Consider the following 26,556-nt stretch of genomic DNA (forward strand, 5'->3'; position numbering starts at 1 on the left):
CTCTCCCTCCCCCCCCGCCCTCTTCTTTACGTAATTCCGATTCCGGTAGGTCTTAGTTCCGCCATGGCCTCCCACAGCGATACTTCGAGTAGTCCGGGGTCCCAGCGAAGAGGAGGGAGGAAGGCTGCGGCGGAGGCTTCAGGAGCGGAGAAGTACTCGGTGCTTCTTCCCACCTACAATGAACGAGAGAACTTGCCTCTCATCGTGTGGCTGTTGGTGAAGAGCTTCGAAGAAAGGTATTGCCCCGGGTCCCCTCTCGAGAGGGATGAGCTGGCTGTCCCCCTGCAGCTCCAACCCTCCTTTCCCACCGCCCCACGTTCTCCAGGGCCTTTTCGTGACTTTTTTTGAGACCAAGGCATCTTCTTTGAAGGCTGACTAGGAGATCATGAACGGTAATGGCGGCTTCCTCCCCGGGGGACGTTCTGGGCGTCTCTCCCAAAGATCCTTCCCCGCGGCATTGGAACCTCCTCCTGTCCTTTCTCCCCTTTCTGCGGCTCAGGGTGGTCCCTTAGGTTGCCTGTGGGGAAGAGCCAGGGCTGAGCCTGGCCTTCTTTTCTCCCTAGACGCCTCAGACTGAAGAATGATTTAAACAACCCGTCACTGGGAAAGGTAATGGATTAGCAGTTTGGCCCCCAAGATTTGCTCCCCGCCCCCGCCCCCCCCCCCCCCGCGAAATTGATACAAGTACTGTGGGGTAGGAAGAGGAAGCCGCAGCCCCAGTCCTCCCACCCCAGTGCTGTGGCTACAATGAACGCTTATAAGAATTAGAATCGTTCGTGTATGTGTTGTTTAAGTAATAGAAATGGAGCTTAACTGCTGGGCACAAATAACCCCTCCCCCCGCCAAAATAGAAATTATAAGGGTATATTGTACTAACAGCTGGTATTTTGTGTTTATTATAAATAGTAGTTTTAAAGTAGGCAGTAAAATTGGTGGTCTTGTTACTAAATAAGTTCTTTCCCCCTCCGTCGCCAATGCCCACCTCCCCTCAAACTTGGTAAAAGTTCAGAAAGATCACATAGAATTGCAGAGGTCTGGACCCTTTCTTAATTAAAATCAATTTTGTGTATCTATGCAAAGTCGGACCTGGTTTATAATCCCATTTCTAATACTTGAATAAGTCGTTCCTCATTCTGTAAAATGAGAGGTTTGGACTAGCCCCTTCCAATTTCAGATCTATGATCCTGATTTGAAATTAGAAGACCCCATATTTGTTTTGAAAAAAGGTTAACTGCTTCAAAGTTAACAGTTTCAATTAGGAATTACTACCAATTTATAAATCGTTTGATTTTTCTGTTCCTCTAATTAGTTTTAGGGCACATTAAAGATAATAGAATTTAGAGCTAAAGGGATTTGTTTGTCTTCTTTATTTTACAGGTGAGAAAACTGACCCTGAATGACTCAATGAATTAACTAAGAAGGCAAGCCTGCTTTAATGTTGAAAGCAAAGGAGGAATCAGAAGACCAAGGAATTTCAATACTAATATCATCCAATTAACTATACAGCCTTGGATAGTTCACCTTTGGTTAAGTGCTCAATTTCCTCACCTGTAAATTGAGATTTGGACTAAATGAATTACAAGGCCCCTTTCAGCAATACTTTTCTGTGATTCAGGCATTGGAATCCAAGTCCTCTGATTTCAGATCTAAATTTCTTTCCATTATACTGCAATTCCTGGTGTCACATGTGATGACACTTAATACAACACACATGTACGTGAATTCTTTAAAAATTAAAATTTAAAATTCCCAGTTGATCTTGTTGACCATAGTATCTTCAGGAAAATAAACTTTTGGTGGCATTTGCTACCTAACTTTTTAGGTATTTGGGTGGAAATATTGTTTTCTAATGCTGGATTTATTTCTGGTGAGTATATTCAGCAGTACAGCATTGGACCTGGAGTCAAGAAGACATGAATTCAAATCTAGCTCCAGACATTAGCTGTATGACCCTGGGCAAATCATTTAATCTCTCTGCTTCAGTTTCCTTAACTGTAAATACTTATCTCCCATGATTGAAATAAGACAATATTTGCAAAGTGTTTAGCACTGTAGTAGTTGGTAGTTAATTCTTATTTCCTTCGTATTTGCTGACCACTTATCCATTGAGGAAGGGCTCTTGATCTTACATACAATCTGTAAGTCAACTCAAGTAATAATTAAGCATCTGCTGTGTGCCAGGTAGTGTGCTGTGTTGGAATTACAAAGAAAGGCCAAAAAATAGCCCCTTCTTTCAAGGAACTCACAGTCTAATGAGGGATACAACTTGCAAACAACTATGTACAAACAAAATAAATACAGGACTGTTATTAGGGGAAAGTCACTAAGATTAAGGAAAACTAAGAAAGGCTTCTTGCAGAAGGTGGGGATAAGGGTGGGGTTTGGGGGTCGGGGTCCAGGTCTTAGAAGTAAAGATAGCAAGAATGCCTGAAGTCTGGCGATATAGTGTCATGTTTGAGGAACAGCATGAAGACCAGTGTCACTGGATCCCAGAGTATGTGGAGAGGAGGGAGTAAAGGGTAAGAACACTAAAAAGGTAGGAAGGAATGTGTTATGAAAGGTTTTAAAAGCCAGAGGATTTTATACATTTGACCCTGGAAGTAATAAGGGAGACACTGGAGTTTATTGAACAGAGGAAGGTGGCTTATATATAATCAAACTTCTGTATTTTATTTTTAGGAAGATTAGCTGAGTGGAAGATAGACTGAAGTAAGAAGAGACTTAAGGTAGGGAGACAGACTAGCTGGCTATTGCAGTAGTCCAAAATGAGGTGATGAGGGCCTGCACCAGGGTGGTGGCAGTAGCAGAGCAGAGAAGAGGTTCTGTAAGAAAGAGATGATGATGGTCAAAACAACAGGATGGAACTGCTGATTAGATATAGGGGGATAAGAGAATGAGGAGTTAAGGATGACAGCTTGGGTGACTGAGAGAATGGGTAGGGCCCTCAACAGTAATAGGGAAGTTAGGGGGGAAAAGGGGTTTGTAGGGAAAGATAATAACCTCAGTTTTGGAAAAATCAAGTTTAAGATGTCTTTGAAACATTCTGTTTGAGATGTGTCATTAGTTGGAGGTGCCAGACTGCCCACTAGAAGATAGGTCAGGGCTATAGGACAAGTATATATGACCATCAGCTGAACAGAGATGATCATTGAAACCATGAGAGCTGATGATATCATTTGTGTTGGTCCCTGTGTATCTTGGATATCAGACCCTCATCAGAGATATTTACAGTAAAATTTTTTTTCTATCCAGTTTCTATTCTATCATATAGTTCCATTGATTTAGCTCATGCAAAAGCTTTTTCATTTCATGTCATCTAAATTATCTGTTTTGTCTTTTATAATTAACTTTATAGCTACCTAATCTAATTCTCTTCTAATTTTAATTTTGTATAATTTCTAATAAGGTAAATACAATTATGTAAAATTCACTTTAGTGAACTTCAACAAAACATTTATGATCTATTTTAATGTCACATAAAATGAGGTTGAACTAGGTGGTCTGTAAAATTATACACATTAGAAAACTGCAGTTGACTGAGTTGAAGTAACTTGCCCATTAATCATAATGAAATCTTGGTAAAATCAGGACTAGAACCCAGGACTCTTGACTTTCAGTCCAGTCAGTAATCTTTTACTCATAATTCCCTGCTTCTTGATTTTTCAATTCAAACTCTCTTTCCAAAGTAGAAGAAATATTTGAGGATGAGAACAAGTTTTTTGTTTTTTATTAAAAGGTACTTTTTTCTTTATAGGAATGCTAAATATTTGGTAATACCTTTCAAAAGTTGTTTTAATTAGTAATAGCCTAAAATTTCTCCCCCCAAAAAGACATCAATGTCTCTGTGTGTCTCTCAAGTATTCTTTCCTATTTAGGAAATATAATACTACATTTGGTTATATTACACAACTCTCTTGTTCCTGCTCTTCCAAGCCTGGCAAGTGGAATTTATTATTAAAAATTTTAACACCTCAGCTGTGGTATTTTCCTAGATGTTATTGTGTTAAGCACATTTAAAAATTTAAACTCATAATTTGTTATTTCAACAAATAAGAATTTGGCTGGTCCTGATCATTTGGTGAAGTTTCATCTTATTTTCTACTTAGCAACTGAAACATGACTGGAATAAAATGTTACTGTTTACTTTTATAATTGTACAGTGTTCCTCACTAGTAGTTTACAGTTTAGAGTGGTGGGCAGCTAGCTATATTTTTTTCCTATCAGTTTTTAATAAATAAAAAATAATAATAAAACAATTTTCATTTCAGTGGAAACAACTATGAAATTATCGTCATAGATGATGGAAGTCCAGATGGAACCCAGGAAGTTGCTCAACAGTTGGAAAAGATTTATGGGTCAGATAAAATTGTGAGTTAAATTAAACTCTTTATTTTTGTTTTAAACTATATTGCATCTATGTAAAGGAAAGGCAGAGAGTACTGTTGATAATTCAATTAATTTACAGAACTGGTAAAGATTTTTTTTAAAGTTTATAAATAACTGAAAGCTGCCTGGTTGGTTTTTGTTATTTATTTATTTATTTATAGTCTGAATGAGCTTGTTTGATTACGCAAGTACACTATTTAATATAGAGATAATTCACTTACTATTATATGTCACAGATCTTTATGTGAACTGTATATTTTCATGGCCACTTACGCTCTTTTAAAGAAAGAGAGTTGTTTTTTGTTTTTGTTTTTTTTTAAGCATGAGATTTGTGGCACACAATTAAAAGAATTTGGAATAGTTTTGTTTCATTTCTCCCTTTACTATAAGAATTATTTATATTCAAACCAACTGTAATGGAAGTTGTTCGGGAAAAAGGAGAATATTAAAAAAATACCTGCCACCAAAAGATAACATTGCTAAACCTACGGTTCTCCTCATAACTTCAGTTTAATATATCCTAAAGAAAAATGCTATTTGGTCTGTAGTATATTGAAAACTGAAATTGCATGCTGGTTTGGAACTCATACAGACTCAACTGAGTTCTGAGGGATAAAGAGATTATGTCTCCTTATAAGGTCTTAAGGGCAGAGACCTTGTCTTATTCATCTTGGTATTTCAAACACATAGTAAGTATTTAATAAATGTTTAAATGAATTGAGTAAAGAGAATGATCTACAGGAAGTATGCTGTGGTGAATTTTGGGACAATTAAAAGAAAATACTGTTTCTCATAGTGGATAATAAAAATGCACTTCACTGTACGCATAGGCAGGAAATAAAGGGATTTGGACATATTTATGAATGGTAAAGCAACAAAAGACAACTTTTAAGAGAAGCAAGCCAACATTAACATCAGTGACAGCCATTCCTTCCTACATCATCTGGAGACTAACAACTGGGTGAGAGGGACATTGACTCTGACTGTCCAGTGTGTTAACTCCTAAGTTTCCAAGATCCAACTTTCTCTTAAACTGGAGCATGCCTTTATGGGTAGCCCTATTAATGTGTATATGATATTTAATTCTATATTATCCTTTTTTAAATAAATATTTTATTGAAAACAACACATTGCATAATCGTAAGTGATTTTTTTTAAATTGCTTTACAACTTTGAAAACACCATATGTGGGCATTTTAAGTTTACTCCCACCATGTATTGTAAAAGGATTAAATATCATTCTAGTATCTCATTCGATTACTTTGACTACAGAGCTCATTGACTTTAGTGTAAGCTGATTTTAATTTTAGCTTCCATTTTGTGTTCACAACCTTAAGTAGAGGTGTTTAGTAGAGCTTCCTGTCTCCTCTTCCCTGTGGCAAGCTTGAAAAATAGGAACCAGTGCCTCAGTACATTACTTTTTAAAATTTGTTGACCATACCTAAACACTAAAGTGTGAGATTGTTTCTGTTGTGTTTTGTTTCTGTTTTTGTTTTTTGCAGGGCAGTGAGGGTAAAGTGGCTTGTCCAAGGTCACACAGCTAGTGTTAAGTGCCCGAATCCAGATTTGGGGTCCTCCTGAATCCAGGGCCGGTGCTTTATCCATTTTGCCACCTAGCTTTGTGTGTGTGTGTGTGTGTGTGTGTGTGTGTGTGTGTGTGTTAAACAATTAGTATTTTTAAACTCTAACAGCTTAGTGTGAATTTGTCTAAAGTATAGATAAGATCTGATGACTTTTTCTTACTCTTACAGCTTCTAAGGCCCAGAGCTAAAAAGCTAGGACTGGGTAAGTAGTAATTTAGAAGAATGTCTCAACTTTCATGCCTGATACTTAACACTGTAGGATATACAACAGAATGTCTTTTTTCTCATTTGAGGACAAGAGAAAACTGTTTAATACTTTAGGCTGGGTAATTAATAACCAATCATAATCAAATTGAAATGATTAATTTTAGCATTTCTCAGCTGGTAATCCTGAGAAGAGAAAATTTTGAATATTATGCTTTTTTTGCAATTTATATATATATGACATAATAAGAATAGTTAATGCGTTAAGAATAATGTTGTTTGCTTTGTACAGAGATTTAAATTGTTCCGTTCAATAGTTTTATATATGAATTTTATTAAAATATACACAGAGTTCTTGCTATACATAAGTGGACCATTCTGCAGACCTCTATGTAAAATGTTTTTTGCATGATGCAGATTTGCCTGCACACATGGGGAAGGGAAGGAGGCAGGAAAGTGACCAGCACACAGTTCAAGGACATGTGGGGGGGCAGGCATGGACACAGACAAGAGAAGATGGGCAACACTGGGGCCTCGAGACAGATAAGAGATATCTAGTGCAGAGGGGTAGAAGACAGACAGGTGGGCAGGGTTGTGCAACAGTATCTCTCAGCTCTAGGTCTCAAGCCAAGCCCTTGATCTGGAATAAATGTCTTTAACTCTAATACTTAAAAGGGTCTATGGTTTCAAAAATAGAAGTATTATCTCCAGCACTATAGTGCATGACCCCATCCTATGTGACTGTTGTCCATATTCTTCTATGAATTACTATAAGGTGGGTTGATGGCCTTCCTTTTATATTCCTTGAATACATTGAATGTAATCAAGTAGAGCACATCAACTGTCAGTTTCTCACTCTTTAAATATGTAACTAGGTCATAATTATTTCTAATCATACATTTCTCTGATTATTTATTAGTTAATCAGTCAATAAATGCTTATGCTTATGCTGTGCTAAGTTCTAGAAATACAAAGAAAGGCACAAGCAATCCCTGCCATCAAGGAATTCATATTCTAATGGGGGAAACAACATGCAAACAACTATGTACAAGCATACAGGGTAAATTAGAGTTAAACCCAAAGCCGGGGGGCACTAGTATTAAAGGGGATCAGAAAAAGGAAAGAAAGCTTCTTGTAGAAGGTAGAATTTTAGTTGATGCTTGAAGAAAGTCAGGAAATGGAGATCAGATTCCAGGCAATGAAAATTCAAGAATTTGGAGTGGCCTGTCTTCCTTCAGGAACTTCCAGAAGGACCCTGTCTTTAGATCAGAGTACAGTATGAGAAGACTACAAAGCTAAGTCTAACCCTAATTATTTACCATTGGAAGCAGCAGCTGGTGGTTTAGTAGATAGAGCACTGGTCCAGGAATAGGGAAAACTTGAGTTCAAATCTAGCCTCAGACACTTAATTTCTATGTGACACTTAGCCTCTTTGCCTTGGCTTCCTCAACTGTAAAATAAGAATTATAATGGTATATTACTGGATTGTTGTGAGCATCAAATGAGATAATATTTATAAAAGTGCTGAGCCCAGTGCCTGGCACATAGTATGTGCTTCTCCCTTTTCACAAAAAGTGCTGTTATAAGTATTGTGGGGACTTCTTAGGATTCCCACTCTCCCCACTATTATTTTCTATAATTTTAGAAGTGTACATTATAAGACTAGAGGAAGAAATTAAAGCCATAGGTTTGAAAAAAGAGATAAAATTATCTTTGTTTGCTAATGACATGATTTATTTTGGATACCTGTTAGCTTTGAGACCCCAAGCAAGTCACTCCATATATCAGTTTTCTCATTTTAAAATGGTAATAACACATATCCCCCATAATTGTTGCGAAGATAAAATGAGATAATGTTCGTAAAACATTTTGTAGACATTAAAGCACTATAGCTACCTAGCTATATGGAAAAATAAAATATCTTAAATATCAGTGGTAATAAATGGCAATGACAGAGGGTAATAGCACTCCCAGACCTCAAACTATGTTATAAAAAAACAGTCATCAAAACTATCCATTAGTGGTTAAAAAATAAAGTAAATTGACAGAACCATCTAGACAAAGAAGAATAAAAAACTGGTTCTCAATAACCCAGTGTTGAATAAACAGGCAAACATAAATTACTTAGGAATGAACTCCCTGTTTGATTTAAAACAACAACTTCTAGGAAAACCAGAAAGCTGTCTGGTGAAAATTAGACTTAGACCAATACCTTGCGCCATATTCCACCATACATTCTAAATGGACACATGAATGTAATATTAAAATCATATCATTAAAAGTTAGAAGAGAGGGGCAGCTAGATGGTGCAGTAGTTAAAGCACCGGCCCTGGATTCAGGAGTACCTAAGTTCAAATCCGGCCTCAGACACTTGACACTTACTAGCTATGTGACCCTGGGCAAGTCACTTAACCCTCATTGCCTACAAAAAAAAAAAAGTTAGAAGAGAAGCAGATCATATATACCTCTCACAGCTATGGGTAGGAGATAGCTTCTTAACCAAATGAGTTAGAGGTAATTACAAAAGACAAATTATGAAATCAAAAACTTTGAATACCTAAGACTGAAAAGCTTCTGCACAAACAAAATTAACACACCTAGAATACAAAAGGGAAGTGATCAAATGAGGAGGAACTGAACAACTTTGTTTCAAATTTCTCTGATAAGGATTTAGCATCCAAGATGTGATAGATTTTAAATTTGATCCTAGAGATGATAGGGAGCCACCTGCGTTTGTTAAATAGCATGGTATCATGGTCAGATCTGCTTTAGGAAGATTATTCTGATAGGTGAGTGGTAGATAGATTAGAGTGGGGAGGGACCAATGAGCTATTTTAATAGACCAGGCAGTAAGGTGATAAAAGCCTGCACCTGGGTAATGGTAATGTCAGAGGAGAGGAGGGAGTATTTATGGGGAGATGTTACAAAAGGTAGAATGGACATGACTTGGCAACCACAGATAAGATGAGAACTGAGAGTAAAGAATCTATGATGCCTAGGTTATGGGTCTGGGTGACTGGGAGGAGGATAATGACTTCTACATCAATAGAGAAGTTAGGAAGAAGTAAAGGATAATGAGTTAAATTTGGGCATGCTAAGTTTAAGGTATCTATGGAATATCTGGTTTGAGTTGTCTGAGGCAATGAAAGATGTGAGACTGGAGGTCAGGAGAGAAATTAGGGCTAGATAGGTAGATCCGAGAATACTCTGCAAAGATTTTATAATTGAATCTGTTGGAGAGAGGGAGAAGAGAAGAGAGCCCAGGTTGGTAGGTACAGAAAAGAAGACTGAAAAGGAGCCAGTCTGACAGATGAGAGAACCAGGAGAGAACACTTACCCACTGAAAGAAGAGGACATTGGGAGGGACTTTTGTGAAGATGCCAGAATAAGGCAGGAAAGTACCTGACTCTCCCAAATCTTCCCCCTGCCCCCAAATAAAATAATGCCTCAAAATAAATTTTGGAGTGGCAGAAATAATTAAAAGTCATGGTGAAGCAGTCGTCCAGCCCAAGACAACTTGGCAGAATGTTAAGAAAAGATCTGACCTACTAAGGTGATAGTCTGGCCTGAGTGAAATGCAGCCAGGTCAACACAGAAGAAGAGTGACCACACCTGGCCATGGATCATAGCACATTGGAAGAACTAAAAAGTCTCATAGATAGAGCTCTGAAAACAAAAGCATGAAAAGCCTGAAGTCTAAGACATCCCTCACATCCTGGGAGCAAAGCCTGACCCTGACAAAGTTTACAGCCAAGAAAGAGGCCATTTTTTAAAATGAAGAAAGAACCTGACCAAAGATGGTAATACAGAAGATCAGGGTTCAAACTCAGAAGAAGACAATGAAGTCAAACAGATACTTGTAAAGCTTCAAACAAAAATATAAGCTGGTCACAAGCCCAAAAAGAATTCCTAGAAAAACCTTAAAAATCAAATGAGAGGAAAAATTAGGGAAAGATATAATGAAAGAAAATCAAGAAGATTATGAAAAGTCAACCAATTGGAAAGAGAGATCCAAAAACTTAACAAAGATAACTCCTTAAATTAGAATTGGGCAAGAGGAAGCAATTAACATCATAATACATCAAGGAATAATAAAACAATCAAAAGAATGAAAAATAGAAGAGAACATGAAATATTTTATTGGAAAAACAACTGACTTGGAAAACAGATCAAGGAAAAGTAACATAAGAATTGTTGGACTACCAGAACTTTATGATCATAAAAAGAGTCTAAACACTTATACTTCAAGAAACTGTTAAGGGAAATTGCCCTGAAGTTTTAGAACAAGGGAATAAAATAGAAATTGAAAAACTCCAATCACCTGAAAGAGATCCCAAAATGAAAACTCACAGGAACATAACAGTTAAGTCTCAAAGCTCCTAGGTCAAGGGAAAAAAGTATTACAAACAGCTAGAAAGAAACAGTTCAAATATCATGGAACTACAGTCATAATAACACAAGATTTAGCAGCTTCTACATTAAACGACCAAAAGAGTATGATATTCTGAAGCAAAGGAGCCAGATTTGCTACTGAAAATAACCTACCCAGCAAAGCTGTGTATAATCCTGCAAGGGGGGAAATGGATATTTAATGAATTAAAGGACTTTTGGGCATTCTTGAAGAAAAGACCAGAACTGAACAGAAAATTTGACTTAAAAGAACAAGAATCAGGAGAAACATAAGAAGGTAATACTAATAAGGAATTGAATAAGGTTAAACTGTTTACGTACCTGGGAAGATGACAGGTGTAACTCTTAAAAATGTTATTATTATAGTAATTAGAAACAGTATACATAGATAAATGGCTTGGGGTTGAGTTGATTATAATGTAATGTTCCTAAAAAAGCAAAATTGGGTAGGGAAAGGTAAAATGGAATAAATCATTTCATACAAAAGAGGCATTAATGGAAGAACTTTTTACAGTGGAGAGGAGGATGGAGTGGAGGGTAGGTAGTGTAGGAACCTTATTCTCATTAGAAATGGGAGGGAATAACATACATCTAGTTAGGTATAAAAATCTTAGAGAAATGGGGCAAGGTGATAGAACAAGGGAGAAATTCTTAAAAGAGTGTGTGTATTAGGGAGGCAGTGATTAAAAGTAAATTAGACTTTTGAGAAAGGATAGGGTAAAAAGAGAAGGATAAACAGTAGGTTAAAATAGGATGGGGGAAAATGCACAGCTAATGTAACATTGAATGGAATGAAGAAACACACAAAACGGAAAGAGCGAAATGTATCAAAAACCAGAACTTGACAACATGTTGCTTACAAGAAACACATCTTAAAATGTGAGACACACACACATAGAGTAACAAGGGCTGGAGTAGAATAACTAAGTTTTAAAAAGCAAGGGTAGGGGGCAGCTAGGTGGCGCACTGGATAAAGCACTGGCCCTGGATTCAGGAGTACCTGAGTTCAAATCCAGCCTCAGACACTTGACACTTAGTAGCTGTGTGACCCTGGGCAAGTCACTTAACCCCCATTGCCCTGCAAAAAAAAAAAAAAAAAAAGCAAGGGTAGCAGTCACAATGTCAGACAAAGTTAAAGCTAAAATAGGTTAAATTTAAAAGGATAAGCAGGGAAATTATGTTAAAAGGTACCATAGATAATAAAGTAATATCAATGCTAACTATTTTTGCACCAGATGCTGTAGCATCCAAATTTATAAAGAAAAAGGTAAATGAATTACAGGCGAAAATACATAGTGCAGAAAACTGTATAAATGTAGTAAAAATAAATAAATAACAAAGAAGTCAAGCTGATGAAAAGAATCTTAGATAAGCTAGATATGAGAGTATTGAATGGGAATAAAAAGGAATGTTCCTTTTTCTCAGGTTCATGGCACCTTTGCAAAAATTGACTATATATTTGGCATAAAATGCAAATACAGAAAAATTAAATACATCCATTTCAGATCATAATACAATAAAAGTTATATTTAATAAAGGACCATGGGAAAACTGATTAAAATTATTTGAAAACTAAATAACCTAATCTTAAAGAATGAGTGGGTCAAAGAACAAATCATAAAAACATAATTTTATTAAAGAGGATGATAATAATGAGACAACAAACCAAAACTTATGGGATGTAGCAAAAACAGGAATCAGAGGCAAATTTATATCTCCAAATGCTTACATCAGTAAAATAAAGAAAGAACAGATCAGTGAATTGGGTATACAATTTAAAAAACTAGAAAAGGAACAAGTTAAAAATCTCCAATTAAACTCCAAATTAGAAATCCTGAAAATTAAAAATACGGTTAATAAAATTGAATGTAAGAAAACCATTAAGTTAATAAATAAAACTAAGAGCTGGTTTTATGAAAAAAAAAACAATAAAATAGATAGATCATTGGTCAATATGATTAGAAAAGAGAGAAGAAACCCAAATCATTAGTATCAAAAATGAAAAGAGGGGCAGCTAGATGGCGCAGTTGATAGAGCACCGGCCCTGGAGTCAGGAGTACCTGAGTTCAAATCCGGCCTCAGACACTTAACACTTACTGGCTGTGTGACCCTGGGCAAGTCACTTAACCCCAATTGCCTCACCAAAAAAAAAAAGAAAAGAGTGAAAACACCTAATGAAGATTAAATTAAAGCAATTATTAGGAGTTGTTTTGCCCAATTATATGCCAATAAATTTAGCAATTTAAGTGAATTGGAAGAATACTTACAAAAATATAAACTTCCCAGATTAACAGAAGAGGAAAAAGAATATCAAGATAAGCCTATTTTAGAAAAAGAAGTTAAACCATAAATGAACTTCCTAAGAAAAGAGCATCAGGACCAGATGGATTTAAAAGTGAATTCTATCAAACATTTAAAGAGAACTAATTCTGATATTAAATAAGTTATTTGAAATAATAAGCAAAGAAGGGGTCTTACCAGACTCCTTTTATGAAAACAAATATGGTACTGATACCTAAACCTAGGAAGAGCAGAAACAGAGAAGGAAAATCATAGACCAGTTTCATTAAGGAATATTGATACAAAAAGTCCTAAAAAAATGCTAGCTAGGAGACTATAACATTATATCACAGTATACATTATGACCAAGTGAAATATATACCATTAATACAGGTTTGGTTTAACATAAGGAAAACTTAATATAACTGATTATATCAATAATAAAAGCAACAAAAACCAGATGATTATAGATGAGAAAAAGCTTTTGACAAATTACAATACTCATTCCTATTAAAAAAACATTTGATAGCATTTCCTTAAAAATGAGAAGCAGGGGCAGCTAGGTGGCGCAGTGGATGGAGCACCGGCCCTGGAGTCAGGAGTACCTGAGTTCAAATCCGGCCTCAGACGCTTAACACTTACTAGCTGTGTGACCCTGGGCAAGTCACTTAACCCCAATTGCCTCACTAAAAAAAAAAAAAAAACCAAAAAAAAAAAAAAAATGAGAAGCAGCATCTACCTAAAACCATCAGCAAGCATTATCCATAATGGGAATAAACTAGCAGCCTTGCCAGTAAGATCAGAAGTGAAACAAGGATGCACATTATCACCAATATTATTCAGTATTGTACTAGAAATGCCAGCAATAGCAATAAGAGAAGTAACACTTTTTATACAAATAGAGCTAGACTTAAATAATTGGAGAAATATTAATTGTTCATGGGTGGGATGAACAATCTAATAAAAATAACAATTCTTTCTAAATAAATATACTTATTCAGTGCCAATTTTTTCCACATCTCCAACATTTGTCATTTTCCTTTCCTATCATTTTAGCCAGTCTGATAGGTGTAAAATGGTATCTCAAAGTTGTTTTATTTTACAATTTTAGTCCATAAGTCTTTGCACTCTCACTTTTAAATTCCAAATTATATTTTCTAGCATAGTTTTCTCCATCTTTTCCTTGCCCACCTTTACATTGAAGTCACTGACTGTCAAGGTATATGCTGCTTCAAGTCTGCATGGTATATTAGATAGGGCACTAAACTTGAAATCAGGAAAACCTGCCTGGGTTCAAATTCCAACTCATTCACTTTGTGATTACCATGCATTTCACATAGCCTTAGAGTACATACTAAAATTATTTTGCGGCGGATGGGGGGGGTTGCTTATGGGTCACATCTTTACTCATAACATTAACTAAAAGATGTAGTGATCCTACATCTTATAAGATCCTACATAATATATTGTGCTATTACATCAAGCCCTTTAACACTGCAGAACTTTCAAAATGAGATCTATTATTACTATTAGTTTCCCTATAGAAACAAATGGATGAGGAATGACTTGTTCAGATTGATAGTTGAATGGGCAATTTATAGATCTTAAACTTCTCCATTAAAACAAGGGCTTATCTTTGGGGGGGGGCAGGGCAATGAGGGTTAATTGACTTGCCCAGGGTCACACAGCTAGTAAGTGTCAAGTATCTGAGGTCAGATTTGAACTCAGGTCCTCCTGAATCCAGGGCTAGTTCTCTGTCCACTCTGCTACCTAGCTGTCCCCAAGGGCTCATCTTTTTAACATTATTCTTCTAGTATATGGCTGAGACTCATGAAACATTACAATGTCTCCAAAGAATTGAAATAAAAGTTACTTAAAGGTCAGTAAAGAAATGCATTTGGCAGACATGAGCAGGCTGGAAGACATTATGAACAAGAAATTACAAAGAAGTGAAGTGAAGGATGTCATCAAAGAAATGTATGAGTGAAAAGGAAATTAGGAGTAAAAAAACTTAGAGAAAGTTCACAAAACAGAAGGGTTAACCATTGGACCAGCCTTGTCTTCCATTGTTATTCTTGAGGTGTCAAGAGGAAGTGCCTCTCAGGGTGAGTGTCTCCACCCTGGCCAGGTACTTGATAGCTAACATAGGAAGATGAGAACCAAGAGTATCACCAGAATGAGCAGATAGCATGGGTTTTATTTTGTGCCATTGTAGAGATTTCCTATATTGAAATCATAGAGCTTTTTTTGTTTTTGAGTTACCATGAGCAGTGCAGAAAAAGATGACTGTATGCCCCTATATCATGACTTTTCTTATTGCATTGGTCACACTATAAAAGTCAATCCACCAGACTCTTGACTCCAAGGAATCATGCTTAGTCTTCATTTAGCTGTGACTTGATTCAGTAGCTTAAATGGTTGTGGTTTAATTTTTCTAGCAGTATATTATCTTGTTGGTTGTTGGCATTCTAAACATGAGATTATAAAAAGTAAAAATAATACTTAGGAGTGTTTTGAAACTTGAATGGGTCTTAACATCTGCCTTTTTCCTGCCACCACAAAAGTGAAAAGGGAGCCTCATAAAACTGATGGCTGTTTTGTATTTTTTTTATCTGTTTCATGGTTCACCCACAGCCAGAGAATCCATCACCTAACAACTATTCTTCTAGTAATTAACCTTGCTGTAGTTAAATAAAGCTAGGCCTCAGCAGACCCAGTCTGTCACCCCAAGTCTTTCTGTCTTTGTAGAAAATGATAGTGCTTATGTTGGCCTTCAAAAACCTAGATTTATCAACAAGTGTGATTCAGAGTCTGGATCAGAAAAATCAGATAGTGTTGATATTCCTTAGAGGCCGCCAGGTGATGCAGGGAGCCTGTACTCAGGAGAACTGGGTTTGACTCCTGCCTCTAACACATCATAACTGTGTGATCATGAAAACATCATTTAAAATCTAGGCATTTTAGTTTCCTCACTTATAAATTGATAATCTTGTACAATGTATATTTCACAGGATTATTGTGAATTGTTTTGTTGACCTTAAATGTTATATGAATATTGAGTTATTCTGCCTTTTTTGTGTCTTTACTAACACATCTTAAGTGTGAGGCTGAAGATTTTTCCCCTTTGCTAGCCTTGGAATTTAAAATAGATAACTTTTGGGTAACTGTGTATATCATTTCTGTTCTCTTTTAGAAGGTGCACACATTGGAGGGGGAAATTTAGTAGTTCCCTCTTCTCACTAGTGACTATAATTATGAACTACTGCATATGTTTTCATATATGGTAATTTGTATGTGTATTTTGCTTAACTTTTTCTTATAAAGGAAGGTCTGTAGGCTGGTGCATCATTTGGAAGTGATGATTTTTTAAAAACAATAAACTTTTTTCTTAAGAAAAATTAGCTTTAAATTAATAAGCCTGGAACTTGTCTAAGTTGAAAACTTACTAACTTATATGTGTATCTTTTTTGAAATGCTGACTTCTGCTTAAGTTTTTTTCTTCTTTTAATAGTTTAACTATAAACCTTTGTTATCAGGAACAGCATATATTCATGGAATGCAACATGCTACAGGAAACTTCATTATTATTATGGATGCTGATCTCTCCCACCATGTAAGTGTTTTTTTACTTTGAAAATTTGTTTCTACATTAGCTTTAAAAGTTTAGCCTCATTTTATTCATTGTTTTTTTCCCTCAAATTACAGCCAAAATTTATTCCAGAGTTCATTAGGTAGGTAGTATTTCTAATATTTTGTGAAATTATAACAAATGATTAAAATGTAAATATATCTTTAATTACCTAATCCAATTTTACACTAATTTCAGATATTGAAAAACTTTATAACTTGTCAGCTAATGTATGTTTCTTGTAGGAAGCAAAAAGAAGGTAATTTTGACATTGTTTCTGGAACTCGCTACAAAGGAAATGGAGGTGTCTATGGCTGGGATTTGAAGAGAAAAATTATCAGGTAGATTTAGTTGTCTGTAAAGTAATTTTTATATTATTTTTGACTTGAATCTTCTATTCAAAAAGCAAAGAAGTATTTAACTATATAATACTTTCCATCTATGCATGGGACTTCTCAGTGAGAGTTACTGCTCTTTACAGAATAATTTTTCCTATTATAACAAGATGAGTAATATAGTATTAATTTGCATGAGGACTCTTTAGCTAGGGAAAAATCAGTATAAAATTTTTTAATGGAAAGTTTAAACCCTAAAAATTATAAGTATTATAGAATAAACCACCCTAAATTACCTCATAATTTTTAGTCTTAAATTGGTTTTATTTTTATGGAATATTGATTACTGCATGTGTAATATTTTAAATTTCAGTCAGTGACTACTTAAAATCCACTGACTTTTTTGTGGAAATGGGTTCTCGTTCCAGCTCTATTACTACTTCTGTAATTCTGGGTTTGTAGTTTTCCTTATCTATAAATTGTGACAGTTTAACTAGACCTCTTGTTTGTCCTTCATTCTCAAAGAGGACCAAAACATCAGCGTGAGTCATAACTTACACTAAATTGAATTGAAGTGAATGAGGACTATGCAAGGTCACCAACCTCACCCTCTCCTCCAGAGCCCTCTGGGTCCAGTGGCAAGATATATATCAGAATGACTGGAACTGATCCTGGATGTTTAAAACTATTGGAGGTTAAATGACTTGTCCAGGATCGCACAACTATTAAGTGTCTGAAGTGAGATTTAAACTCAGGACCTCCCAACTTCAGGGCCAATGTTCTCTCCACTTTCCCACATAGCTGCCTCTAGAGCTCTGTAATTCTCTGGCAGTATATTTAATGTAACAGCAATTATATTCAATTACTTTTGATTCAGAAGTTTTGCTTTTGTTCTGTTACAAGCCAACAAATAATGTGTTAAGTTGCTTTTTAATCTAATCCAATTAATTTATTGGGCAAATTAGTCTAAATATTTGATTATGTAATAATTTAAGTATATCAATAAGGATTTTTTTTTTAGTTTTAAAGGTATTTACTTTAAATATATCATTAGTTATTTGCAGTGCTGTTTCAAATATTTAAAAAGATATTTTCATTCTGACATGTTTAAAGTTTTCTACCACTCTATTTTTGGTTGCCTTTCGCATCTCTATAAGCTTCTCATAGTAAATTGATGTTTGCTTACTATTGGATTCTTTGAGAGGAAGCCTACTTAAGTCCTGCTTTTAGACACTACCTAGCGGTTTAGCCCTGAAGAAGTCACTTAAAGACTTTAAATTACTGAGAAGGCACAGACTTGCTTTGGTTCCTGCTTCTGCATTTGGCTTTATCCAGGAAATCAAAGGTCTGGTCCCTATCCATTGAATTCTTTGTAGCCCAAGGAAAATAACTTTCCCTAGGAAAAAGGAAAACTTGTTTCCCAAGGTGGGGGGGGGGTGGCACAAACAACTTTGCATTGGATTTCTAAACACTTTCTGCTGGCCCAGATACATTTTTGAAATGCTAATGGACTATTCATAGCTTTTAACTTGGAATTCGATTCTATTTAGCTGTGATAAAGGCCCTTCCCTTCCAAATGTATTAGACTACAACACAAAGAAACCACTCCCACTTTCCCAAAAGCATGCAAATGAATGATTTGTCCTGGTTAGAACTACACCCCTTCAGATGTAAAAAAAAAAGTCCCTTGTTGACAAGTTCAAATCAACAAATATTAAGTGTTCGGTGTGAGCATCTGGCCTAGGCCCCAAGGAAATAGAAAGTCCTTGACTTCAGTTTGCTTACTATGGAGTGGAGTTTGGGGAACCTGAACTCCTATAACTGGATGCTGTTTACTTAGGTGGATCTTTAATTAATGTAGGTCCCTTTTGTTAGGCATTTGGGCAAAGGCAATCAGACCTCCTTCAGCTAGTTTCTTCCACTGCCCTCCCTTAAATGCTATCTAGTATGCGGGAGGGCAGCTACATAGTACAGTGGATGGAGTGCCAGGCCTGGAATCAGGAAGATTCATCTTCAGTTCAAATATGGCCTCAGACACTTAGTACTGTGAAAGTCACTTAAGCCTGTTTGCCTCAGTCCAATATCTTTGTCAAGAAAACCCCAAATGGAGTTCTATAGGGTAGGAAACAACTGAAAAACTACTAAACACCTAGTAAACACTTAGTTTGTTGATTTTTATGGCTATCAATACAGGACTGAAGCTGTGTGTCATTCCTCACTCTGGACAAGGGATAAGCCTGCTTTCTTTTCCTGAATAAATACCTTTTACACCATTCCTTAGCAGTCATATTATGTAACAGTTATATTATATAACATAGTGGAAAGTTAAAATATGCTGTGCAAGTTCCTTTAACTCATTTACCCTTATTTGAAAATTATTAATCTTCTAGAATAAGAATAGAATTTGTTTTGAAATAAGTTTTAATTCAGATATTTGGGGCTATGGGGAAACTCTTTGTCCCTAATTTTTCAAAGGAAAAAAACTTGAATTTTAGTTCTTAAAAACACCTCTATCGGGGGCAGCTAGGTGGCACAGTGGATAAAGCACCGGCCCTGGAGTCAGGAGTACCTGAGTTCAGATCCGGCCTCAGACACTTGATACACTTACTAGCTGTGTGACCCTGGGCAAGTCACTTAACCCCCATTGCCTCTCAAAAAAAAAAAAAGAAAAAAAAAAACACCTCTATCTGCTGGATTTTTTTTTAACCAGTAAAGTTCTTAAGGTAAGGTAGCAGATGATTTCTTTAATCTGATAGCATAAATTTACTTGTGTTGCATTTTTTAAAATATATTAATTGGTATGTGTGACTGATGTTCCCATATTTTAAAATCCATTTTGACTACTTTACAATTTTAAAGTAAAAACTTGGATATTTCATTTGACAGCAGAGGAGCCAACTTCTTAACTCAAATTTTGCTGAGGCCAGGAGTATCAGACTTAACTGGAAGTTTCAGGTACAGTGTACTCTTATACTATTATAACTTTTATTTCCCATCAGTTTGCATTGCCTTCCTTTCTCATCCAAATCCATTAGGTTTCTTACATTATTCCAAGATCCTGGAGTTCATGTCTATTTCTCAGAAATGCTTGGAAAATATACCTATTTTAAGATATATTCTACAATAGTGTCATATAAGATATTAAGCTATTCCTCTAGAAGTACTTCGTAGGTAGCTGGACAAGATACAGCATTAATGCTGTGCTCCTTAATATTTCTTAACATTAACTGCATGGAATGAGGGTGTGTCCATTGGCAGTAGCATAACCATAAGCAACAAGTTAAATTTGTATTTGCGTGCAATTTAGACCACTATTTGTCAAAATATTCCCCTAGAAAAGCATATTGAGTTTATTTTTTTTTTTTTGAGCTTTGTTCTTTTATGTGTAATTTTAAGAACAATTCTAAATGAACCTAAATACCATCTCATCATCTTCCTTGTACTTTCTGACAGACTACAAAAGTCATAGATTTAGAGCTAGAAGGGACCCTTAAAGGGCATCTAGTCTGGCCCTCCTCATTTTACACATGAGGAAACTGAATTCCAAAGAGACTTCTCTTAAGATCATAAGCTAGTTGGGGCAGCTAGGTGGCGCAGTGGATAGAGCACCGACCCTGGAGTCAGGAGTACCTGAGTTCAAATCCAGCCTCAGACACTTAACACTTACTAGCTGTGTGACCCTGGGCAAGTCACTTAACCCCAATTGCCTCACTAAAAAAAAAAAAAAAAAAAAAGATCATAAGCTATTAAGTAGCAGATCTGGGATTTGAACCCATATGCTCTGATTTCAAGTTCAGGTTGTCCGTTGGACCTAATCAAATGACTAAGGGACAGCAGTACCAAATTTGTCATCCCTAAAGCTTAAAAAAAATGCTTATTCATTTTAAGCTCCAAGGCTAAGTTCTTTTTCACAAGTTTAGTTTTGTTTTATTAGCTACTATAGACTTTAGGGTAGTATTTAATGTAATTACAGATGTTCTTTTTAAAGAAAATCTTAAGTTTTAAAAACTTGACAGCTTAAAAAAACTAAATTAGGAAGTGATTCCTTTATATTTAAGGATTACTACAGGCTAACTAATTCTTCCTAGTGCCTAAAGTCTACCAGCAAAAGCCTTAACAGTAAAGAAGAGAATTTTGAAACTAAAATGCTATAAGCCATGGCCAGTTAAAGATGGTGCAGAAATCATAGGTGAGAAGGACTTTATTTTAATATGAGCCAATAGGAAAACAGGATGGTTTTAGTGACACAAATTTTATTTATATATGAGCTATAACTGTTTTCATTAGTTTTCTTTGAATGTTTGTAATAGGTCCAGTCATGTCTCTCATACCTAACTTTCAAGAAGAAGAAATAAATCATGGGGTCATTATATTTAACAGTTTTTTATTGCCATATAAGCACCATCAGTTCAGAAATACAGATTAGAGGCCTCAAATCTTACAGGGCTCAAAACAATGAAAGCTGATTTCCAAAAATAACCTTTAGGCCTTGTGGAATGAGGCAACCCTAATTTGTCAAAGAACAAAAGGAAGGAAATAGACAGTTTTTGTTGAATGTCAAAGGGATTTTTCTACAAAAGCTTCTCAAATGGACCCACCTCCCTTCTAAAGATGTGTTCCCTTAAAAAAAAAAAATGGAAGGGCAGCTAGGTGGCACAGTGGATAAAGCACCAGCCCTGGATTCAGGAGGACCTGAGTTCAAATCCGACCTCAGACACTTGACACTTACTAGCTGTGTGACCCTGGGCAAGTCACTTAACCCTCATTGCCCCACAAAAAAAACAAAATGGAGAAGGCATCTGTACAACCCTGCCTTTTAACTACCTGTGGATCTTTGGCAAATCATTTGACCACCCTGGGCCTGAGTTTCCTCATCTGTAATAATAAGGGGTTTGGAATAGTTGAATTCTCAATTCACTGTGGGAAAGTTAGAACTCTAACTTTTCCCTTTCCTTTAAAATAACTAGTCCAGGGGTTTTTGTGTTTGGGGAAGTTTTAGAAGTAGGGAGCACCCTTCTACTTGAATACTGGTTGAAAAGAGAGTGAGATGGTTTTCCCAGTACCCAGAGGTCAGCTTTTTGCACTGATGTTACTGGTTTCTTTGCTTCATACTTGTACTTCCTTTTTTTTTTTTTTTTAAGTGAGGCAATTGGGGTTAAGTGACTTGCCCAGGGTCACACAGCTAGTAAGTGTTAAGTGTCTGAGGCCGGATTTGAACTCAGGTACTCCTGACTCCAGGGCCCGTGCTTTATCCACTGCGCCACCTAGCTGCCCCTTGTACTTCCTTTTGAAGATGCAGGTCATCACATTTTCTACTCATTATGAATGTCCCAGACCTCAGCTTTCTACCTTCCATCTTGTGAGCAAATACATCCTATTGCCTTCTCTGAGGCAGAGCCCTAGTACTTGGAGGCATGGTTTTGTAATAACTTGGAGTAGCCTGTTTCTCAGAGAGCATATTGAACTTTTATTTTAAAACCCTAGAGACATTTGGGTTAAAGAATGGAGTTCATTATTATGCTTTTCCTTATCTTACATTTCTTACTTTCCCTTCTCTGTATGCCTTGCTCTTTTTTCCTCTGGTAAGGTTTTTGTAGAGCATGGCCTAATACTCTCTTAATATCTCAGAATGTTGTTTTCTCTTTAATCCTTTTAAAAATCTCTCATCAAAAAATAAGAGAGAACTAATGAATTTTTAAAGCATCATTTTCTACCAGAATTTGGCAGAAAATGGACTGTAATAAGTTGTTCTTCAAATGATTCACTTAATTATATTTAACAGTTTTTCATACAATTCGAAGAAAGGTACATACCTCTCTGAAAGGTACAATACATTCATTTCTAGAACTAATTCTACTTTAACAAATATTGTAATATTTTTTATGATTCAGAATATACAAAAATGATTAACATAAAAACTTAATAGTGAAAATTTTAGACTGTAAATATCTGTGAACTTCAGGGAGTTATTAGATGTGATGATACTTAGGTATGTCAGTAAATGTGTGATCTCATTGGTGTGGCTACTCCCTCCAAGAGATATAGCTTGAAATCCACCCTGTGTGGCTCTTGTCCAGAGTGGGTCCAAATTCTCCAGGGTGGGTCCACCCAACATGCTAGAGTCCTTCAGATTATGTGTATACCAGAGGAGTATGCACACTCAATTTTCCCTCATTCGCACCACAGATCACCTTGCCTTTTTCAGTCATACATCTCTCTTAGAATAACTTTTATGGGGGCAGCTAGGTGGCGCAGTGGATAAAGCACTGGCCCTGGATTCAGGAGGACCTGAGTTCAAAGCCAGCATCAGACACTTGACACTTACTAGCTGTGTGACCCTGGGCAAGTCACTTAACCCTCATTGCCCTGCAAAAAAAATAATAATAATAACTTTTATGTTTCTCTCTATAACTTTTATAGGCTGGGAATGTGTTGTGACCTACCCATGCCCATTGTGGGTCTCTGTGACTCTTTGGGTAGCCCTCAGCTTATTTCTTCTGAGAGGACTTTGATTCAGAACCCTAAAAATGTTGAGCTATGATAATAATGAAATCAATTTTACTATGTTTATCCAGGCTTCATATCATTCTAATGCTTTACAGGTTATACCGAAAGGAAGTTCTACAGAAATTAATGGAAAAATGTGTTTCTAAAGGATATGTCTTCCAAATGGAGATGATTGTTCGAGCTAGGCAACTAAATTTTACCATTGGAGAGGTATGGTACTAATCTTATTAGAAAAGCATATGTAGGGGGACGGCTAGGTGGTGCAGTGGATAAAGCACCGGCCCTGGATTCAGGAGTACCTGAGTTCAAATCCGTTCTCAGACACTTGACACTTGCTAGCTGTGTGACCCTGGGCAAGTCACTTAACCCCCATTGCCCGACAAAAAAAAAAAAGAAAGAAAGAAAGAAAAGCATATGTAGGGGGCAGCTAGGTGGCACAGTGGATAAAGTACCGGCCCTGGATTCAGAAGGACCTGAGTTCAAATCCAGCCTCAGACACTTGACATGTACTAGCTGTGTGACCCTGGCAAGTCACTTAACCCTCATTGCCCTGCAAACAAAAAAACAAAAACAAAAGAAAAGCATATGTAATGCTAAGAAATCAGTAAAGCTACATATTGGACTTCTTATTTAAAAAGAAAAAGTTAAGGGTTTTTTCCTTTTGTTTTTTAAAGAATAATTAATAGAAAGTAGCATTCCCTTATGGAATACTCTGACAACTCTCCTTCCATTTCTTCTTTTCCCAAACTACTCCTTTTTCTTTGCTCCTTCTTTTAATTCTTAATTTATTATGACAGAAATGTATCCATGCCTATGAATCATGCCCATGAATGCCAGGAAGAATCAGCCTCTAAGTCTAATTATTATCAGTTTCTCTCCTACTATCAGCTAAGCAGGTAGGCAGCCATTAATCTGGGAGTGGGTGAAAATTTTCTGGAACTGTGAAGAAATGAATGAAAAAATAGGTTTAGGTTGATAGTTTACATGTAGGAAATAACTTATTTTCCTAGAATACTATTCTTTCCTTTCATTCAGAATAAGAATATTAAATACAACTTAATGTCATTGTACCAGTTTATAAAATTATGAAATGAGATAATTCATTATGATCAACTTTTTGTTTTAAAAACCCCCCAAAATTAAATTAAGAAAATATTTTAGTTTGAGTAAAACATTTTCTTGAAATACAATTGCAAACTTAAGAGAGTTCAATTTATTTTTGATTTGAACTTCTTTTCAAAGTAACATCATATGGTTCACATGTTATAATTTCAGATCTTAAAATCCATGGATTATGGGACAGCTAGGTGGCACAGTGGATAGAGCACCGGCCCTGGAGTCAGGAGTACCTGAGTTCAAATCCGGCCTCAGACACTTAACACTTACTAGCTGTGTGACCCTGGGCAAGTCACTTAACCCCAAATGCCTCACTAAAAATTTAAAAAAAAATTTATTTTTTTAAAAAATATCCATGGATTATTATAGAGAGTATCCACATCAGTGAGATCATGAATCCATTGAAACATGAAACTCTCACTCAGTTTTGGTGGCTGTTATCATACCCCAAAACCCCATAATTTAAACTTTAAACATAACTTGGCAATAATTTGCAAACGCTACCAATTCTGTGTTTAACTTAGGTAAAAGTTTTGTTTGGGTTTGCATCACACTGAGAATCTGCTTATTTGGTTTTTTTGGGGTTTTTTTTTTTTTAAGTGAGGCAATTGGGGTTAAGTGACTTGCCCAGGGTCACACAGCTAGTAAGTGTTAAGTGTCTGAGGCCGGATTTGAACTCAGGTACTCCTGACTCCAGGGCCGGTGCTCTATCCACTGCGCCATCTAGCTGCCCCTTATTTGTTTTTTAAAAGAACACATTGTGAGTTTTTTTTGTTTGTTTTCAAATAGGTTCCAATCTCATTTGTGGATCGAGTTTATGGTGAATCCAAGCTGGGAGGAAATGAAATAGTCTCCTTTTTGAAAGGACTGTTGACTCTGTTTGCCACTACATAAGATGACACTAACCATTTTATATTTAAATTGTCATGTTCATTTCATTTTAAACATAAGACAAAAGACCTGGTTGCTGATTTTTAAATTGTACTCTTAAACCATAAAGAGTAAGGTAAGGTAAATTTCACATACACCTTAATTTTTTTTTCTGGAGGCCTATGTATTCCAAAATAGATTTCACATCCATGTAAAGAAAGAAGGAATATTCTCTATGTCTGTTTACAGTTGTAATAAGATTTATAAATAAATTTTATAAGACTTTTGGTTTGGATAAAGTATTGTTAATAGCTTACACTAAATTAGATTTTCTTGTGTGAAGTTTTGAAATAATACTTGAGTAAAAGCAAAATTTCCAGCTTTGGGTACCTATGGAATATAGACTTTAAAAGAATTCTGTATACACATAATTGAGATATATTCCTAAAATTTTTACATAAATTGGAAAACATTCACAATCCACCATTTAGTTTAAAATATCTTCTCTTAAACTAATAAGGAAAGCAACCAGCCTATTTAAAATAACATTTTAGGTTCTTTGCCTCATTGCCACTTGAATAAGTACATCTATTTTAACTGCTGAATTTGTGAAATACTGTATTCTAATATGAAAAATCAAGTTAAACCAAATGACTAATGAAAATGTTAAATGTATGTTTTAAATGTGAATGAAGTTTCATAGCCTTAAATTCATAGATATGTTAAGCTGTTAAAAACTTTCCTGAATGAAAAAAAATCCATTCTACAGGATTCAAACTGTTATTCTACTCATTTAAAAAGAATTTACTGGATTCCTTTTTCTTGGGCTTTTTTCCTAAGAAAATATATATTTTTAAATAATGAATTTACATTTGTATGTTATTCCATTGTGCTCAAAAGTACATATAGACACATTATGGCTAGTCATATAGAAGAGCAAAGGCTTATAATTCTTAAAAACAATTAAGGAACAGATAGTTTAATTGATAGAAGAGCAGCTTTTCCATATTTATCTCCCTTCTGCATTTGAAAAAGTTTTGATATTTTATAAAAGGCAAATAAATTCCACGTGTGGGACACTTAATAAGTTTAGGTCAGGTCATTATCTATTTGGACAGCTAGATAGTGCAGTGGATAGAATACCTGGTCTGGAGTCAAGAAAACTCATCTTCCTGAGTTCAAATTTGGCCTCAGATATTTACTGACTGTTCAGATCATTTAACCCCATTTGCTTCAA

General features: G+C 35.8%; 1 protein-coding gene across 3 annotated transcripts; it reads left to right on the forward strand.

Annotated features, from left to right (window-relative positions):
• Positions 1–26: 26 nt before the first annotated feature.
• Positions 27–25,614, forward strand: DPM1 (dolichyl-phosphate mannosyltransferase subunit 1, catalytic). 3 transcript variants are annotated; one of them, XM_043983646.1, is made up of 10 exons: positions 101–236; positions 1,378–1,713; positions 4,269–4,368; positions 6,138–6,171; positions 16,400–16,476; positions 16,569–16,594; positions 16,737–16,832; positions 19,713–19,781; positions 23,429–23,543; positions 25,239–25,614. In XM_043983646.1, the coding sequence occupies exons 2-10, from the start codon at positions 1,691–1,693 to the stop codon at positions 25,341–25,343; spliced, it is 645 nt and encodes a 214-aa protein (XP_043839581.1). In that variant the 5' UTR covers positions 101–236; positions 1,378–1,690; the 3' UTR covers positions 25,344–25,614. The 3 variants fall into 3 exon arrangements, with proteins under 3 accessions (XP_043839580.1, XP_043839581.1, XP_043839582.1); XM_043983647.1 differs by lacking the exon at positions 101–236 and adding an exon at positions 257–392; XM_043983645.1 differs by lacking the exon at positions 1,378–1,713 and having other exon boundaries at positions 27–236.
• Positions 25,615–26,556: the final 942 nt, after the last annotated feature.

This window comes from Dromiciops gliroides, chromosome 2 (genome assembly GCF_019393635.1).
Source record: "Dromiciops gliroides isolate mDroGli1 chromosome 2, mDroGli1.pri, whole genome shotgun sequence".
Lineage (NCBI taxonomy): Eukaryota > Metazoa > Chordata > Mammalia > Microbiotheria > Microbiotheriidae > Dromiciops > Dromiciops gliroides.